At 49.8% G+C, this 18,262-nt stretch overlaps 1 protein-coding gene across 1 annotated transcript; it reads right to left on the reverse strand.

The window, feature by feature from the left end:
• Positions 1–542: 542 nt before the first annotated feature.
• Positions 543–9,399, reverse strand: LOC109685956 (antizyme inhibitor 2-like). Its single transcript, XM_020163083.1, has 9 exons — positions 9,262–9,399; positions 8,476–8,649; positions 7,850–8,022; positions 7,172–7,306; positions 5,701–5,866; positions 5,069–5,216; positions 2,007–2,107; positions 1,032–1,249; positions 543–567 (listed from the first exon to the last, which is right to left on the reverse strand). The coding sequence occupies exons 1-9, from the start codon at positions 9,397–9,399 to the stop codon at positions 543–545; spliced, it is 1,278 nt and encodes a 425-aa protein (XP_020018672.1).
• Positions 9,400–18,262: the final 8,863 nt, after the last annotated feature.

The following is an 18,262-nucleotide window of genomic DNA, read 5'->3' on the forward strand; positions in this document are numbered from 1 at the left end:
GCAACCATGGGATTAGTGGTGCTGACTCAGAGGCTGTGGGTCAGAGAAATCCTCAGAGGCAAGCTTGGAAAGCACACAGGAGGTGGTGCTTTGCCTCTGGGGCCCGCTCCCTCTTCCCTCACTGCAGGACAGTCACCCTGAAGTTCTCCTACCCACCTCTCTGCCAAAGTCCTTCCCTGCAGGACACAGTCTCTTTTTGAGATGAGAACTCCCCAAATATTGCTTTTGGCCTTTTAATGTGCTCAGGGCCTATAGGGAGTGCTCGTGTGTCAGCACAAGTTCCTCAGCTCCACCCGGACACATGGTCTAGTGGGTTAGGAGGAGGGAGTTCGGGAGCTGCCCAGAAGAGCCAGCTGGTACTTGGGGCTAATGCTTGGCTCACTTGGGGAGACAGCAGTTTTGAACCTTAAAAACTGCCTCATCAGGGCAGAAGCAGCTGATGTCTGCTTCCTCCAAGGACTCTCCCTGCCCCCCTGCCCCAAATTCTCCCCAGGTGGGCGCACCAGGCATCTGGAGCCACTTCACCAGGGCCACATCCGGGCCTAAGGTCCTGTCTCCAGCAGGCTCCTGTAAAGAGATTATGCTAGTATAGGTGTGTCATGAGCCCCTCTGTCTCCTTGGAAAGCAGCCCTAGACTGGGCAGAGAGGACCCCAGGGCAGGGGCAGTGAGGCTGGCAGGGGAGGCTTATCTGAGGAGGGAACCACGGAAGTGGGGAGCCAGTACAAATGGTTAGAGCAAGTAGGGCGTGGGCTGTGCCACGGAGGGCCAGATGGGTCATGAGCCAAGGCATCCTCGAAGCTGTTAGAGCTGCCCAGGAAACTTTGGATTTCCCTGGAGAGAGACTGAGACTGGGTCAACCCCACAAGCAGAGTCCAGTGTCAAAGTACATCCAGAGACACTAGGCCCTGCTTGGGCCAATGGGAAGCAGGGCATTTCCTAGACCCGGGACCACCAAGCTCTGCTACCAGCCTCCCTTGCCTGGCTCAGATCCTGGTGAGAGTCCCAACCCTCCACGCCCCACCCCAGACACCTGAGCTGGGGGCTCATGGCGTAGTAGACCGTAGCGGGCTGGAAGCCATTGAAGGTAGAGCTCATGGAGCACGTGTAGGCACCCATGGAGGGGAAGATGAGCCAGTCACCCACATCCAGCTCCGGCAGCTGCACCTCCTCTGAGAACAGTCTGTCAAAGGCATCGCATGTGGGGCCATAGAGGGTGCAGGGGAAGAGGGGAGGCTCTGAGGGGAACTCCTGCAGGGAGCAAGGGGGAGGAGATCTGAGAAGAGTTCCACCCTGTCCCCTGGTCCCACTCTCCAGGCCAGCAGTTTCTGGTGGGACACAAGTGGTGGCACACCAGACAGGACACTGCCATTCAGCCAGTCAGCAGTGATCAAGTTGCTACTCTGAGCCAGTCAAGTGTTCCCGGTCTTAGTGATAAACATTGAACCAAACAAAGACGCCTGCCCTCCCGGAGCTTATATTCTGCACAGCGACATTGTCCAACCCTGCCAGTGCCCCAGTGCAGCCACACATGGGAGGTCAGTTTTCCCATCTATAAAGAAGGAAGATTTTATTGACTAATCACTCAGAGTACTAGGTCCCCATGTTAACCGTACATTGGAATGACCTGGAGACTTTTAATAAAGCACTGATGTTGGGGTCCTACCCCCCCAGAAATTCTGATTTAAGTGGTCTAGGAGCATGACCTGGGCAGTGAGGGCTTTTAAGACTTCCCAGGTGATTGTAATGTGGGCACCATTCCAGGATTCTGGAAACACAAACACACAGTACGTACAGAGAGATGTACCAAGCATGTCACTCCTTCAGGATCCACGTGACCTCCATCCACCGTGTGCCTGTACACCCACCTACCTGCACAGGTGTTAGTCAGCATCCCACGCTAGAAAACGCATGCACACAAGGGCACACACCAAGATGCTTGTGTGCACACCTGGCGTGGTAATCTGGGGCTGGGCTTGGCAGTCTCAGAACCCAGGAGGCCCCTTACCTTTATCACGATGGGTGTCCTGAAGACAGGCTCCCTGAGGAAGATACGGAAGTTGCCATAATGGCCCTCATTGAAGTAGTATATCAGCTTCCGGTGGCCTCCTGGGAGTGAGGAATGGGCAGGACTGAGGTGTGCTGGGCTGGGTCTCACTACTGACCCTCCACACCTGAGTCCTGGCACTCTTAGGAGAGACCCAGGCCCTCTGCCCAGCACTGAATAACTCCTGTTCCCTGCCCAGGAGTCCTGCCTGATCCTCCTTCTATGCAGGCCTTACTGCCTGCCCCCTGGTCCCCCTGCCCTCTGCTGTCCCCATCACAGCACTAATGATATAATAACAAGGATATGATGACCTGTAGCTCTCCACAGGTGAGGATCAAGTAAATCCCCTTAACTAAACCCAGTAGGTGCAACAATCCCTGCGTTACTGTTGCCAGAAGTTCACAAGAGAATGTGGTGGGGTCAGGTCCCAATTCTTAACCTTCACCTTGGACCAAGTTTCCTGAGCACCTGCTGTTGTATGAGGCAGAAATGGGAGCAAATGACCCATTTTGGCTTCTTCAGGGTGGACTAATATGCCAGTTTCCTTCCTCCTTGGGCTGACTGTATTAACGATTTTCTTATTTGTGTGTGTTTGTTTGATTTTCCAGTATTAGTGTTTGAACTCAGGGCCTACCACATGCTAGACAAGCAGGCTACCACTCGAGCCACACCCCTAGCATCAGCTTGATTTTGCCTGGGCTAGCCTTGGACAGCAATCCCACCTCCACCTGCCCAGGAGCTGGCTTACAGCACCACCACGTCCTGCCCTTATTGTACCTTCTTGATGCTCTGACATCAGGGCCTCTGCTCACCCAGGAGAGACTGCCGCTCCAGGACTAGCTAATTCCCAGAGGCAGCCATTATTGGCAATAATGGCACCAATAGGTTTTGGCTCTTACTGCACCCTTAAGCTTCTGTTTTCCAGGGTCAAGGTCCTGCCTCAAGCCTAGCTTGAATCCTCCTTCTGTCCCAACCTCCAATCAGCATGAACCATAAGATCCTAACCAATCAGATCATGCTGAGTCTCACTGAGGGGTATTTAAGCCCCTGCCTCTCTCTCTCTCTCTCTCTCTCTCTCTGCTCTCTCTGCTCTCTCCCTCTCCCACCCGGCATAAAGAATCTCTTGGCCAGATCACTCCTCTCCACGTGGTCATTTGGGGGCCTACATTTGCCTTACAGCCATGACCCCCACAAATTGCCTTTCATGTGCACACCCCCAGCCAGGAGCCCAAGGCAGCTGGCTGCCTCCTTTCTTGAGCTCTCACAGGTGAGACACTTTCTCCCAGGTCTCATTGCCCCTGGGCCAAGGACTAGGGCAGTCCTCGTACCACAGTCTGTTGAAATCATTCAAACTAGCCAGTCCCAAGCCTGCCTCATCTGCTTGCCTGGCCTCACCATTCTCTTTCTCAAAACTCACAATTGTGACTCTGGCTCACACTTCCCACTCTCTCCTGCCTCCTGACCCCGCCTGGAGCTTTCGCATGTGGCCCTGGTGGGTGCAGTGCCTCCCATCTGCGCTGTTTAAACTCTTTCTTTGTTTCAGTTTGTCTCCACCAATTAAACCAAACCTGGGTGTACTATAAAACAATGCCAAAAACAAATGAAAAAATAGAATAAAACAGTGCCCAAATTCTCACCTCCCTCCATCATAACACTCTGCCTCTATTGATACTGCTGAAGTAAGCATATGGTAGCTGTCTCCTTGACTTTCTCACACTCCTGGTGTATACTGAGCTTCTGGTCATTTATGACTTCCAGATCCTGTGGATCTGACCTTATTCTACCAAGCTGGTTCCCCAAAGCCATATTAGTCTGTCCTCAGAACATTGCTCTTGAACCATTGGAGTCAGATGGACCTGGGGCCACCTGTGTCTCTGCCTAGCTGCGCTCCCTTAGATAGGTCACTTCCCCTCTCTTAGCCTCAATATCACTTCCTGTAAGCACAGATGACCTAAAGCAACAGCAGGATCATTGAGCAGAAATGAGATAAGATATATACTTCCCACATCATTGATCTGGATTAATTGGCAGCTCTTGTCGTTACAGACATAAAACACAAGGAGTCCCAAATATTTATAACTCAGACTTTGGTGAGATGATGGCTGAACCTGTGTGCTTTCCATCACAGGGTTCTTTAAAGAGGCACCCAGCCTCTGTGAATGCCTTTGGGAGCACAGAGCTGTGGGCCAATCACTTGTCAAAAGAAGGGAGGCGATTAGAGTGGCTTATAAATATTTACATGTCGGTATTCACCAAGCTGCAAAGAGCAATGACCTCTAATTCAGTGGGTTAGATCTAAGAAAAAAATATTCTCTGTTTCATCATGGAATTATGTTTCTGGTTAGTTCTGTGAGAACAGCAGCCCTAACCCCTCAGCCTCAAGAGGAAAAGACTTGAAGACCTCTCCAGTGACAAGCATCAATTGTCAACAGGCTGACTGGCATCCCAGGTGTTAACCCTTGGGATATGAGGGTAACGAGACTGCCTTGATTTCTTTATATATTTTTGACTGTAAGATTGTCACTTGCTGTACCTGTATGCTTGCTAAAGAATTTACTAGTTTTAGTTATTGAGTGCACACTTGCGCAAGGGTGTCTGGGGTCTTGTGAGCTGTAATCTGCAATACACCTTCCTGAATGCAGTATAGACACACTGACTATCAGGAAGAGTGAACACCTTGGTCTTCGCAATTTACCTTAGTCTCCCAGAGACAATAAACCAGTGACTGAGCCAGATATAGTAGTGCATGCCTATAATCCCAGTACTCAGTAAACTGAGGCAGAAGAATGATGGGTTTAAGGCCAGTCTGGGCTACATGGTGAGACCCTGTCTCAAATACAAAACAAAACACCCCAAAACAACAACAACAGCAAAACCCAGTGACATTGACAGGTTCTTTTCTGCTCTCAATTCAAATCTTCTTTCCTATAGTTATGTACCCAGGGCAGAGCCCATCCTCTCCTGCGTACCTGGAGAATTCTGGACCGTGGCCTGCCCACCCAGAGCCCTCCCAGTCCACCCACCGGGCACCAGCACAGTCTTCTTGGCAATGATGTTCACAGCAGCTGTGCAGACAGGCTCTCCGAAGAAGCGGCCAGGCTCTGCGATGACCTCTACGCCAGTCCCCTCAGGGAAGTCCTGGGCTAGGGCAGCGTGGATCTCTCTCACCATCTGTGGGGACAGACCCAGCCTCAACTATGTCCCGTCCCTATGCAGCCAGCCGGACCTGCCTCCTTTCTTTTTGCCCTGCAACAGCACCATGGGAAGATCTGCCCAGCCTGTCTTTTACTGAGGAGGAAATATCCAGCAGGAATATAGACCCTGGCTCCCGAGCTGTGTGTGAACTTGAAAATACTGAAATCAAACAGGCTCAGCAAATATGGAATGTTCCCTGGATCTGGGGGATCGGAAACTTCTACCTGGCCTCAGCCTAACCAGGGCTAGCAGCTAACCCGTCCTAAGAAAGACATGGAGCAGGTGCACACGCGCTCAGACACGCACACGGCCACTTCTGCACAGATCTCTGACCAAGGACAACCCCAGCGCGTGCACAGATCCTCGGTTACAGAAGCTCCCCTGCACAAGCACACTGCCTCATGTACACACGCTGTCCCCAGGCAGCCCGCCTCTCCTCCCCTGGGGCTGTCCTTCTCACCTCCTCAAACATGGGCTCAGAGCCCTCTGCGCCCGGGAAGCCCCCTCCGATATCCAGGAGGCTCATGGCGTACCCGGCACCGCGGCCCATCTCAAACACGCGCCGGCAGTCCGCGATGGCCTGCCTGAAGCTCTGGGGAGTCTGGCAGTTGGATCCCACATGGAAGCTGCGCATCGCCATGATGAGTGGCGTGGGAGACATGTGGGTGAAAACGCAAGGGTCAGTGCGAAGAGAGATGCAATCTGAAACACCCACACGGGGTGTGCCGAGACTAGGGCAAAGCACAGAGCAGTGCAGATCAGAGACCTCAGCCCAAGCACAAGTACACTGGCCCAGGCGGTGTCCACGGCCAAGTGCAACTTCCTCAGCCATGCACACATCCCACAGGACAATCATTGAGTTGGGGGACTCATGAATGGTTGGCTGTCCTCCCCCTCCCAGAGCTGCCACCTTCCAGAAGGACCTCCCCTTCTGCTGCTTGGAACCCCAATCCCAGTGCTCCCAGAAGGTGGGATGAGTAATCAATTAAGGCTACATAGAGAGGTCAGAGGAGCGAGCTGTTCTGATCAGGTGCAAAATTTAAGGGGGTACCAAAACACTAAGTAATGAAGCTAAATTAAAGAATGGAGGCATGGCTCAAGTGGTAGAGCACCTGCCTAGCAAGTACAAGGCCCTGAGTTCAAACTCTAGTGTCATAAAAAAGCCATAAATAAATACAATAACATTTCGTGCAAAATTAAAGCAAACACCCATGGAAAGCAACATATAAAACTTTAAATAAAGACAAGGCCAGTGACAGAGATTAGATCCCAAAACAAAAGAAAATATTAACAATACAATTCTGGGTTTATTTTAAGTATCAATTTTTCACCATGGATTTTTCTTTTGGTAGTACTGGGATTTGAACTCAGGGCTTTGCACTTGCTAGGAAGGCTCTCTACCACTTGAGCCACACCTTCAGCCCCGTTTACTCTGGTTATCTTGGAGCTTCTCACTTTTTGCTTAGGTAGGCTTAGACCTCAATCCTCCTATTTTATTGGGATGACAGGTGTGCACTCCACATCCAGTTATTGATTGAGATGAGGTCTCATGAACGATTTGCCCAGACTGGTCTTGAATCTCGATCCTCTCAATCTCAGTCTCCCATGTAGCTAGGATTACAGGGGTGAGTCACCCACATCCAGCTAATTTTGATTTTTAAAATATTGTTTTAAAATGTTGTTTATCTAGAGTACTAGAGTGTGTGTGTGTGTGTGTGTGTGTTCCCTTAAATTTTGTACCCAAGGATAGAGTCTTGCTTGCATCTGCTAGTCTCAAAAACCATCCAGCCCTTCACTCTGAATAAATGGAGCACAGAGGAGGCCCAGAGAGGGCATGACTGGCCAGCACACACAGTAAGTCAAGGACTTGGAGTCCAAAATGGAAGCCAGGCCTCCTGCCTCCCAGGCAGGGCAGACCTGTGCTCACTTACGCAGCTCCAACCACAGCCAACCCTAGCTCTTTGGCAGACGTGAGCAGGCGTCCACATGCCTCCAGTCTGGCCCCAAACTTGGCACTCAAGGAGAAGATGCTCTTACTGTCCTGGGTCTGTATGCGAAGGACCAGCCTGGAGGAGGGGCAAGGAGGATGCAGGTGCATAGGCACGAGATACTTTACCACCACCACCCCAACTTTCTCCCCCTTTCCCACCTGCCCTTGCCCAGGTCCTCTGGACTATCCAGCCACTGAGACACAAGGAGTGATAAATACACGTTCTGCAGATACCCATGTCACAGAATCAGAGATGTTAAATCACTTTCCCAAAGCCACACAGCATGTGACAAATGAGTCTGCATCGTGAGCCCTGGTCGAACTCTAATGTGAATACTTTATCCATGACATCATAGATGCCAGGCCTCCTCATGCCAGGCTCTGTCCAGTATCTTAAGCAGACACCAGTGTTTATTTGGCACCAATGTGCACCAAGGAAGGTGCTGAGCCCATTGATCCAAACCCTTGTGCCTGCTTCTTGGGCCTCTCCTTGCCCAGGGAGCCTCCTTAGGGCCACCTTCTACCTGGCTCCCGAGGCCCAACTCCCTTCATTGGAACCCCAGACTTGCTATCTCTTGCTCTACCTTTCTCCACCCTCCTGTACCTCTGCCAGTCTCACCTGGCCCCAGGGTGGTGCTGGGCCACCTTGGTCAGCTCCTCCTCACTGTCGAAGGTCAGGAGCTGCACCCCACAGCGGGCTGCATACTGGATGTGGGAGGTGGCTTTGCAGGGGTTGGCGAAGATGATGCGTGAGGGGGCCACACCCAGGCCCAGCACCTGCTCCAGCTCCCCCTGGCATGGGTGAAAGCCAGGACTAGGGGCTGCCTTGCTGCTCTTCTACTCTTTGGAGCCCAGAACCTTTGCCTGAACCAAAGGGGTGGCCTTTGGTTGAACCCCTACTGTATATAGGCACTATACTGGGAAAGCAGGGTTGGGCTCATTTTAAAAAGGAAAAAACTGAGGTTCAGAAAGGTGGACTAGCTATGCCAGGACAGGAATGTGGTCTGAGGCTGGAAGCCTGTACACCTGCCATTCCCCATCTCGGCTGTCTGCCCTGGTCATACAACCCAGGACAGGTTGATCACAGTAGTTCTTTTACTTATTCCTTCAAAAACAACTCAACCCTCCACATTCTGGACACTGTTTGGGTGCTGCAGTCCCACTCCAGGGCCCTTGCCATTGACCTTTGTCCTCGGGAATGTGGAAGGCCCATGGAGGGGATGATAGCAGCAGGCGTGGGCTTACCTGGCTGGCACAGTCGAAGCCCGAGCCCAGGGTGGCCAGGACCCGCAGTATCCAGGGGCTGCTATTGCACTTCACAGCATAGAAGGGACAGATCCCAGGCAGGGTCTGGCGGAAGACCTGATAACGATTGGCCAGCACATCCAGGTCGGCCACCATGAAGGGGTCTTGGTGGCCCTGCTGGGGCAAGGACAAGGTAGGGAAGTGGGTGGTGTGTTACCTGGTTTATTTCTCTCAGCTCATACATGCACATACATGTAATGTGTTTTGATCCTCTTCACCCTGCCAGTACCCTTGCCTTCCCCCCTCTTAAAACAAGGACACGGGGCTGGGCATCATAGCACATGCCTAAGGTCCCAGTTACTTGGAAGGCAGAAATAAGAGGATTGAGGTCACAAGACCCTAGCTGAAAAACAAAGCAAAAACAAAAGGACTGGGTAGGGGGTCAAGTGGTGGAGCAAGTTCGAGGCCCTGAATTTAATCTCCAATACCACAAAAATAAATAAATAAATAAATAAAGTGTGCAAGAAGGCATCTTGTCATTCAAAACTGGGAATGAGATTGCTCCAACTCTCATCCAGATGGCTTGGCCCTAGGGAAAGTCCAAGTTCTAGGGGAAAAGAGTTGGAGGGAACAGCCCTGGGTGACCAGCACCCCTAGAAGATGGGAGCCATGGGGAAAGACTTGTGTAATTGTTTCCCAAAGTCATAAAACAGGAAGCCTTCTTTCTTAGCTACCAAAGAAGGAGCCTTGCCTCACACCTCCCATGGCTGCCTGCTCCCTCCATACCGTTTCAGAGAGCTCCCGGATCTTCCTCAGGACCACCTGCTGGCCAGATTCTCCAGGCTCCAGGGTGATGGGCTCTGATGGCCACAGGTTTCCAGGGGCCCCCAGACTCTCCTCTGGGCCCCCAGAGGAGGTGCTCATCTTTGAGTTACCAGCTGAGGTCTTCACCAGACACTGTTCCAGCATCCTGGAATGGGATGTCCTGAGGACCCAATCTCTCCCCCCTCCGCCTCCCCGCCCACCACCCAGCTCCTGCTTCCCTCTGGAGCCAGAGCTGCCAGGTCAGGGAGTCCTTGGCTTCTGCTCAGCCCCAGGAGCTTCGTGGAGGCCCAGTGAAATTTCCTGTCTGTAGGACAGGCCACTTCCAAGGGCCTAGCATTTGTCACAGACCTGGCGTGGGCAGCAAGACACATGGGCATCCACCCAGAATGGGAACATTAAGATTCTCTGCTCAGCTCCTTCACATACATGCCCCCGTCAAGATGAGAAACTGAGGCTCAGAAGAAATGCATGGAGTCCAACATCCTCTAGATCATAGGCCATTAGAACAGGGCTCTAGGACATGGCTGGGTCCTTCAGAAACACCACCAATGGGGATGAGACACCAGAGAGAGGAGACTTGCCCAGGCCAAGTGGTCAGTGACAGAGCTAGACTCCCTGGAGCAGCCACCAGACCCATTGCTGTCCTCAGATGCTTGTCAACCTGCAGCCAGAGGCCTTTGGTTGGGCAGTGGACAGTGTCTCTGCTGTCCCTTCCACGCCAGACTCACCCACACAGATATTATGACCTGCTTCTCCAGGGGCAGCCCAGGAACCTCAGTGGATGGTGTCCTGGTCTTCAGGTAAATCCGTGGGAAGAGCAGATCTCAGCCTTGGTCTTAGAGCACAGGGAGATGCACTTCCCCACCTGTCCCCAGCAGACTTCACCTGCTCAGCCCAAACCTCCAAGGCAGAACACACTTTCCAAGGTGTGCCCACACTACAGATGCCTAAAGTGGAGTGGGCACGGAGTGGAGAATGTGTCTGCTAAGGTCAGAGCAGAGGGAGCCTGGACGATACCCTGCCCCTCTCACTCTGCAGGTGGCAACCAGGGCCTGCAAGTGTCCAGATCACTCAGCAGACCAGGAGAGGGCCTGGGGGTGGAACCAAAACCCCAGACTCTAGTGGCAGTTGGCTGCACAGACTCTGGACAAGAGCCGGGCTCTGCTGGAGGGAGTCTCTTACCCTGTGCTGCACATTGAAGGTCTCACAGCAAGTTTCTCCAAATGGAAATATGAGACTCAATATATAGTCATGTCCCCCTCCCTCTCCACTCCCTCCCTCTCTGGAGAAGCCTCTGAGGCCTCTGGGTGACCTCCAGCCCTCCCAGACCGGAGCCGCCACCGCCTTGGGGGAGCCCCACCTCTGGGATGTCAATTGTCACCTCCTGCAGGCTTACACCCTACCTTCAGCCTGGGACTAAAATCCTTTGCTGATCCAGTGAAGACCGCTGGGAGCTTCTACTGTACCCACTTCATTGTGCTTGGAAAGTGGAGGGCGGGGGACCCAGGAAGGCAGCGATGACAGGTGCAGGTCTTCTTGTGCCTGGGGCAGAGAGATGTGATCTCGATCCAGAATGAGTCTGCTTGTGACCTTGGACAAACCATTCCTCCCTTCTTGTAGCCTGCCTCTGTCTGCAGCCATTCTGCTCCCTCTTTCTTCAGAACAGCTTGAAACCCACAGCCCATTTACCTCACTCAAACTATTTGGCCATGGGCAAGTCAGTTAACCACTCTGGCTCAGTTTCTTCATCTGGAAAATGGGACTTCCAGGGTTGGGGTGAAGGTTAAGTGAGATAATATATATGAAGCGTCTCATTTGTACCATTGGTCTTTGTGTTTGTGTTTCTGTCTCCATGAAAACCCTGCAGATTGTGATGGCTGGGAGACAGGGACCCCGGCTGCATCTCTGGGTCCTCGCCTCAGTGCCTATGCAAGACAGCTCAGAATTCACTTCAGTAAATATTTGTAGAATAAATAAATGAATGGATGTCATAGCTACTGCATGTGAGACGGAGGATTTAGGTATAATGTTAGGATACGGGTATTTTGGTTTTTCTCCCATAGTCCTGGCTCATAACTCCCTCCCCAAGGGGCCATAGAAACGAGAACTTCTTCCCTGCGATGATGGGCCACAGAAGTTCTGACCTCTCCCCGCCTGTCTGTCTTGGACCCAATGTAAAGAAATGCTCCAATCTCCCCTTGTCTGATAGGACCCTCTTCATTCCACAGCACTCCTGCCCTAAGCCCTGGAGGGAGGAAGGCTGCACAGAGAGGCCCAGAAGAAGACCTGCTGGCATTCCCCACCTAGTCTACCGGCATTAGTCATGCAATGAAGTCTCCATAAAACCCCAAAAGGACTGAGCTCCGGAGATCTTCCCTACAGACAGCTGAGCGTGCAGAGGCTCCTGGAAGCTGGTGCCCCAGAGAGGGCATCTGCATCGTTTGTAATAAACTGCAAACAGAAGTGAGTTCTGTGAGCTGCTTGAGTGTATTAATCGAACCCAAGGATGGGGCTGTGGGAACCCAATTTCTAACCAGTTGGTCAGAAACCCGGGTAAAACAACCCAAAGCTGGTGCCTGGCTTTGGGAGGATGGTCTTGGGACCAAGGGATCCCACCTGTGGGATCTGATGTCACCTCCAGGTAGATGAGATGAGAACATTTAAATTCTTCTTTTAGCTATTTTGAAATATATAGCATATTATTGTTAACTGTGAAAGCCTTTGTGTGTGACAGAACCCGGAACTCGTTCCTCCTGTCCTGCTGTAGCTGAGTCCTCACTGTCCATTGTCTGCCCTTTCCTCAGCCTCCCCACCTCCACCACTGCCCCCAGTATCTGGGAGCTACCATTCTCCTCCCTATGACAGACCCCTGGGGTCTCTCCTGAATGTTCCTGGGGAGGTAGCAGCAGTAGGTGACATGGCAAGCCTGTTCTGAGTCTTCTTGGGGAAGGACTAAGGACAGCAGTGATGCAGAAGGTGGATGCTGGGGAAAAGGGCACTGAGTTCCTTGTTCTCAGCAAGGCTCTTAGGGGTATGACCGGCTTGCCAGAGGTAACAATAGGGCTTAGCCAGAAAATAGAAGCCACTTCCACTATTTACAAGAGACAATTTACCACTGCGAATTGGTAACATAGATGATGGAGAACTGAGGACCAAGCAGGGCACCCTGAGGCACCAAGACCTTGGCAGGAAGTTATTGCCACAGAGTGGCAAAGAAAAAGTGATAATTTCTCAAAACAGGGTCTGAGGTCATGCCATGAAAGCTGGGACCTTGGAAACATAGCTACCACCCAAGGAACTGATTGGGACAGAGAGCATAGAGAGACACACCGAGGCTACCCCTTGGCCTCCCAATCTCCTGCCAGTTGCCCGTCACCCCCATGGCTGAGTCATGCAGCAATCAGCCTCCTGTGAAATAAGAGAGGGGAAAGTCAAAGAATGGATCTGGGACAGCAGGCTAGGATGAGTACAGGTGTTCAAGGAAGGTTTCTTGGAGGGGGACACACTAATCAATCCATCAAGGATGAGAAGGTGCCAGACACCAGGGAAGCCACCCCAGTGTAGCTGGAGCAAAGGCTGGGAGGTGGAGACAAGCCTAGGAGTTGGAGAAACAGAAAGTGTGGCAGGCCAAAAAACACATGAAGAAATGCTCACCATCTCTAGCAATAAAGGAAATGCAAATTAAAACCACACTAAGATTCCACCTCACCCCTGTTAGAATAGCCATCATTAGCAATACCACCACCAACAGGTGTTGGCGAGGATGTGGGGAAAAAGGAACCCTCTTACACTGCTGGTGGGAATGCAGACTAGTACAACCACTCTGGAAAAAAATTTGGAGGCTACTTAAAAAGCTAGACATTGATCTACCATTTGATCCAGCAATACCACTCTTGGGGATATACCCAAAAGACTGTGACACAGGTTACTCCAGAGGCACCTGCACACCCATGTTTATTGCAGCACTATTCACAATAGCCAAGTTATGTAAACAGCCAAGATGCCCCACCACTGACGAATGGATTAAGAAAATGTGCTATCTATACACAATGGAATTCTATGCAGCCATGAAGAAGAATGAAATGTTATCATTCGCTGGTAAATGGATGGAATTGGAGAACATCATTCTGAGTGAGGTTAGCCTGGCCCAAAAGACCAAAAATCATATGTTCTCCTTCATATGTGGACATTAGATCAAGGACAAACACAACAATGGGATTGGACTTTAAGTACATGATAAAAGCGAGAGCACACAAGGGAGGGGTGAGGATAGGTAAGACACCTAAAAAATTAGCTAGCATTTGTTGCCCTTAACGCAGAGAAACTAAAGCAGATACCTTAAAAGCAACTGAGGCCAATAGGAAAAGGGGACCAGGAACTAGAGAAAAGGTGAGATCAAAAAGAATTAACCTAGAAGGTAACACACACGCACAGGAAATTAATGTGAGTCAACTCACTGTATAGCTGTCCTTATCTCAACCAGCAAAAACCCTTGTTCCTTCCTATTATGGCTTATACTCTCTCTACAACAAAATTAGAAATAAGGGCAAAATAGTTTCTGCTGGGTATTGAGGGGGTGGGGAGGAGAGGGAGGGGGCAGAGTGGGTGGTAAGGGAGGGGGTGGGGGCAGGGGGGAGAAATGACCCAAGCCTTGTATGCACATATGAATAATAAAAGAAAAAAAAAGTGTGGCAGGTGGAGGAAGGTAGGCTGGAACTTCCAGGGCTCCAGAGTCAACACATACTGCATGTTAAATGTATTCTGATATGACAGATGTGAAGATGGAGAGGCAGGTTAGAGTTCTTTGGGAAGATACACTCTGCCTCTCCATCTTCACACCTGTCATATCAGAACTCCTCCAATATGTGACATCAAATCTCAATCTGACCTACACTACACTGGACACCTGGAGACAGAAAGGCCTCTTCCTTACCAGCATCCCTTGTCCCACCACATACACCACACAGACAGGTGGTCTTTGTTCATGTTCCTATCTGTCCAGCTATGTATGCCAGTGACTCGCTCTGCTCTGCATGGATATTTCCCAGGAGCTGCTCAAATCATACTTCCTTTTGCTTACAGGAATCATTTGGTCAGAGTCAGGTTCAAGGTAGGCCCCAAAACACACTGAAAGAAAGAGAGAGAGAGAGGGAGGGAGGGAGGGAGGAAGGAAGGAAGGAAGGAAGGAAGGAAGGAAGGAAGGAAGGAAGGAAGGAAGGAAGGAAGGAAGGAAGGAAGGAAGACAAGCAAAGAAGAAAATTGAGTTTCCTGAAAACACAGAATACTATTGGAAATAAAATTTTGAAAAGCAGCTTGGAGAGAGTTGGTGTGCATGTGATGACTCCTTGTGGCTGGCTTGCCCTGGAAGAGGCAGGTCAACCTGCCTCTGTCCTGTTAACCTTGCAGGACATTTGCTGTCCTGGAGAAAGCCTGTGAGTTTGAGCAGAGCAGCATTGCTTAGGACAGGAAAGGAGATATGGTTAGTAATGGTTCTATCTTCTACCCTGTTTCCCTGTCAATGAATGGTGACCCAATACTTGAGGATACAACTGGGTCACCACCTGCAAAAGAATGAAGTTGGATCCCTACCTCACACCATATACAAAAGTTAATTCAAAATGGAATTCTTAGCTCTGACATTTTAGCTCAGAGCTAAAACTATAAAACAGTTGAAAGACAGCAAGGCAGTCTACCTTCATGACTGCTATGGTTTGGTTATGGCTAGGTGGGTGTCCCCACCGGTCCATATGTTTCAGAGTATTGGTCCCCAGGGTGACTGTATTAGGAGGTGGGGGAACCTTTAAGAGATGAGGCCTAAGGAGAGGTCCTTATGTCTTACTGAGGGCATGTCCTTGAAAGGGATTGAGGTAGGTCTCTTAGGAGGCTTTCAAGAGAGGAGCAAGCCAGTCTTCCACTCTCTCTGCTTCTTGTCTCACCATCTGATGCTTCTTTCTGCACATGCTCCTCTATTTCCTCTATACCTCACCAGAGCCTGTGCTATGTTGTTTAGAGTTTGAGCTTCCAAAACTGTGAGCTAAATAAACCTCTTTTGTTTATTAAGTTAGTTTGTTTATTAAGTTAGTTTAGAAACAAAAGCCTGACTAATATAGAGGCTTCCGAATAGTCAATGATTTCTAGATACGATTTCATAGACACTTAAAGAGGAAGCCAGGCACCAGTGGCTTACGCATGTAATCCTTGCTACTGAAGAGGCAGAAATCAGGAGGATTGCGGTTTGAAGCCAGCCAGGACAAATAGTTTGTGAGACCCTATCTCAAAAAAAACCCTTCACAAAAAAGGGCTTGGTGGAGTGGCCCAAGGTGTAGGCCCTGAGTTCAAACCCCAGTACCACACACACAAAAAAAGAGGAACAACTCATCAAATACCAGATTGTGGAGATGGTCGCGCAATTCTGTGAAGAAACTAAAGCCCAGTGGCTTTGTTCTGGCCCTATTCATATTGAGATGTGACTGGCAAAGCATATTTATAGATCAAAGGTGTGCGACACGATGAGCTGAGATGCATGTGTGCTGTGAAGTAATCACCACAACCCACTTAGCTAACACATACATGTGGGGTGGGGGTGGGGAGGACTTTCAGATCCGCTATACTAGCAACTTTTTAGCTATAAGGCTATCACTAACCACCATCCCCGTTCACCCCACAGAACTGAAAGCTTGAACCCTTTCACCCACGTCTCTCCACTTCCCTCAGCCCTCAGCCCCAGGAAACCACCATTAAACAAGCTGTTCCCTTGAATTTGGCATTTTTAGATTATACTTACAACGTGAGAATCTCTATGATTTTCACACATAAGTGAAGTTAGATAGTATTTGTCTTTCTCTGACTTATTTCACTTAGAATAATGCGGTCAGGTCTCATCCATGCTGTTATAAATGTCAGTATTTCCTTCTTTTTACGACTGAATAATATTTGCTGTTTCAAATAAGGGTTCCTCAAAGGCCCATGGGTTAAGGCTTGGTCCCCAGGACAGTGCTATTGGGAGGTGGTGAGACCTTTAAAAGGTGGGGCCTGGCGTGAGATCCTTAGGCCACTGGGAGTGTGCTCTTGGAGGGATTATGGGACCACAGCCTTTTCCTCTTTCCTCTCTTTGCTTCCTGGCCATGAGGTGAGTGATTTTGTTCCTCCATGTGCTCCCCCAATAATGTGTTGCCCTGCCACGGGCCCAAAGTGATTGGGTCAATTGATCATAAACTAGAACCTCCAAATTGTGAGTCAATGAGTTAATCATGTCAGGTATTTTCTCTTTTCCCTTTATCTCGGGTATTTTGTGATACTGACAGAGAGCTGACTAATACAGTATTCCATGATGGGCCCTTGGGTTGCATCTGTATCTTGGCTATTGTGAATAATGACACAAGGGACATTAGCAGGCTTACTGTATGTGTTTTCTGGAATGAAGACGCACATATTTTGTTGGATTGTCACAAGGGCTTTGTCCTTGCAGAATAAAGGAAGGAAGGAAGGAAAAAAAAGAATCTATAAATGGCCAAAAGACATAGGATTAACTGCTCAATATAATTAGTTATCAGAGGAATACAAGTTAAAAACATAATGAGGCCGGGCGCTAGTGATTTACGCCTGTAATCCTAGCTACTCAGGAGGCAGAGATCAGGAGGATCGCAGTTTGAAGCCAGCCTAGGCAAATAGTTTGCAAGACCTTATCTCAAAAAACTCTTCACAAAAATAGTACTGGTGGAGTGGCTCAAGATTAAGCCCCAGACCTCAAGCCCCAGTACAACCAAAAAAAAAAAAAACCACCATAATGAGGTTTGGTCAAGGTGGCATACACCTACAATCCCATCTACTCAAGAGGCTTAGGAGGATCATAGTATGAGGACAGCCCAGGCAAAAAGTTAGTGAGACCCCCTATCTCAACAAACAAGCCAGGGGTGGTGAGGCATGGCTGTAATCCTAGTTATGTGGGAGGTCATAGGCAGGAGGATTGATGTCCAAAGCTGGCCCCAGGCAAAAAGCGAAAGACCCTATTTGAAAAAAATAATTAAAGACGAAAAGGACTGCAGGTGTGGCTCAAGTTGTAGAGTCCCCGCCAGCAGACATGAGGCCCTGAGCACGACACACACACACCCCATAATAAGACCCTACTAAACCTTACAAGTGTGGCTGAAATCAAAGGGACTGGCTATATCAAGTGTGTGGGAGTATGTAGAACACCGGCACTGTCGTTCTTTCTGGTGGGACAGTACACTGGTAAAGTCACTTTGAAAACTCTCTGATAGCACCCTAGCCAAGCACACTCCACCCGACGGCTCACAACCCTGCTTCTGAATACGCAGCCATTAAAAAGACATGCCTACCAGTGTGTGCAGGAAGCACATTAATCATATCCTCAAACCAGAAACAACCAAAAATCCACCAACCGTAGCTTACAAGTAAATGATGGTGCATTCCATGGAATAGTACACAACAATGGAAAGGATCAAAATAGTACCAAACAGAAAGCAGAAAAAAACAGACATAAGTGAATCTCACGTACTTTTAAACCAAAGAAATCAGACCCAATAATAATACATATATGTATACTATACCATTCTCCTTCTTCCTCCCTCTCTTCTTTCCTTCCTCCCTCTCTTCCTTCCTTCCTTCCTTTTTCTTTTCTCTTCTTTCTTGGCAGTACTGGGGATTGAACCCAATTCAATTGCATATATTAGGCAAAGGCTTTACCCCTGGGCTGCATCACTAGCACTCTCCCTTTTAAATTTTATTTTGCGACAGGTCTTGCCAGGTTGCCTAGACTGGCCTCAAACTTGCAATCTTCCTGCTTGAGCCTCATGAATAGCTGGGATTACAGATGTGTAACACCATACCCAAATTCAAAACCAACCAAAATTAGTCCATGCTGACAGTGGTTAGAAGAGTCGTTACTGCTGGTGGGCAGGACCCACCAACTGGAAGAGGACCCAAGGCAGCCTTCCAGGGT

This window comes from Castor canadensis, chromosome 7 (genome assembly GCF_047511655.1).
Source record: "Castor canadensis chromosome 7, mCasCan1.hap1v2, whole genome shotgun sequence".
NCBI lineage: Eukaryota > Metazoa > Chordata > Mammalia > Rodentia > Castoridae > Castor > Castor canadensis.

What these genes read in the sequence shown, in the direction of transcription:
- LOC109685956 (XM_020163083.1), bottom strand. Translation starts at nt 9,399, where the DNA reads ATGAGCACCTCCTCTGGGGGCCCAGAGGAGAGTCTGGGGGCCCCTGGA. An exon ending in GCTTCGACTGTGCCAGCCAG is followed by an intron (nt 8,023 to 8,475) that starts GTAAGCCCACGC and finishes CACCCATGCCAG; the next exon opens with GGGGAGCTGGAGCAGGTGCT. An exon ending in CTGAGCCCATGTTTGAGGAG is followed by an intron (nt 5,217 to 5,700) that starts GTGAGAAGGACA and finishes CTGTCCCCACAG; the next exon opens with ATGGTGAGAGAGATCCACGC.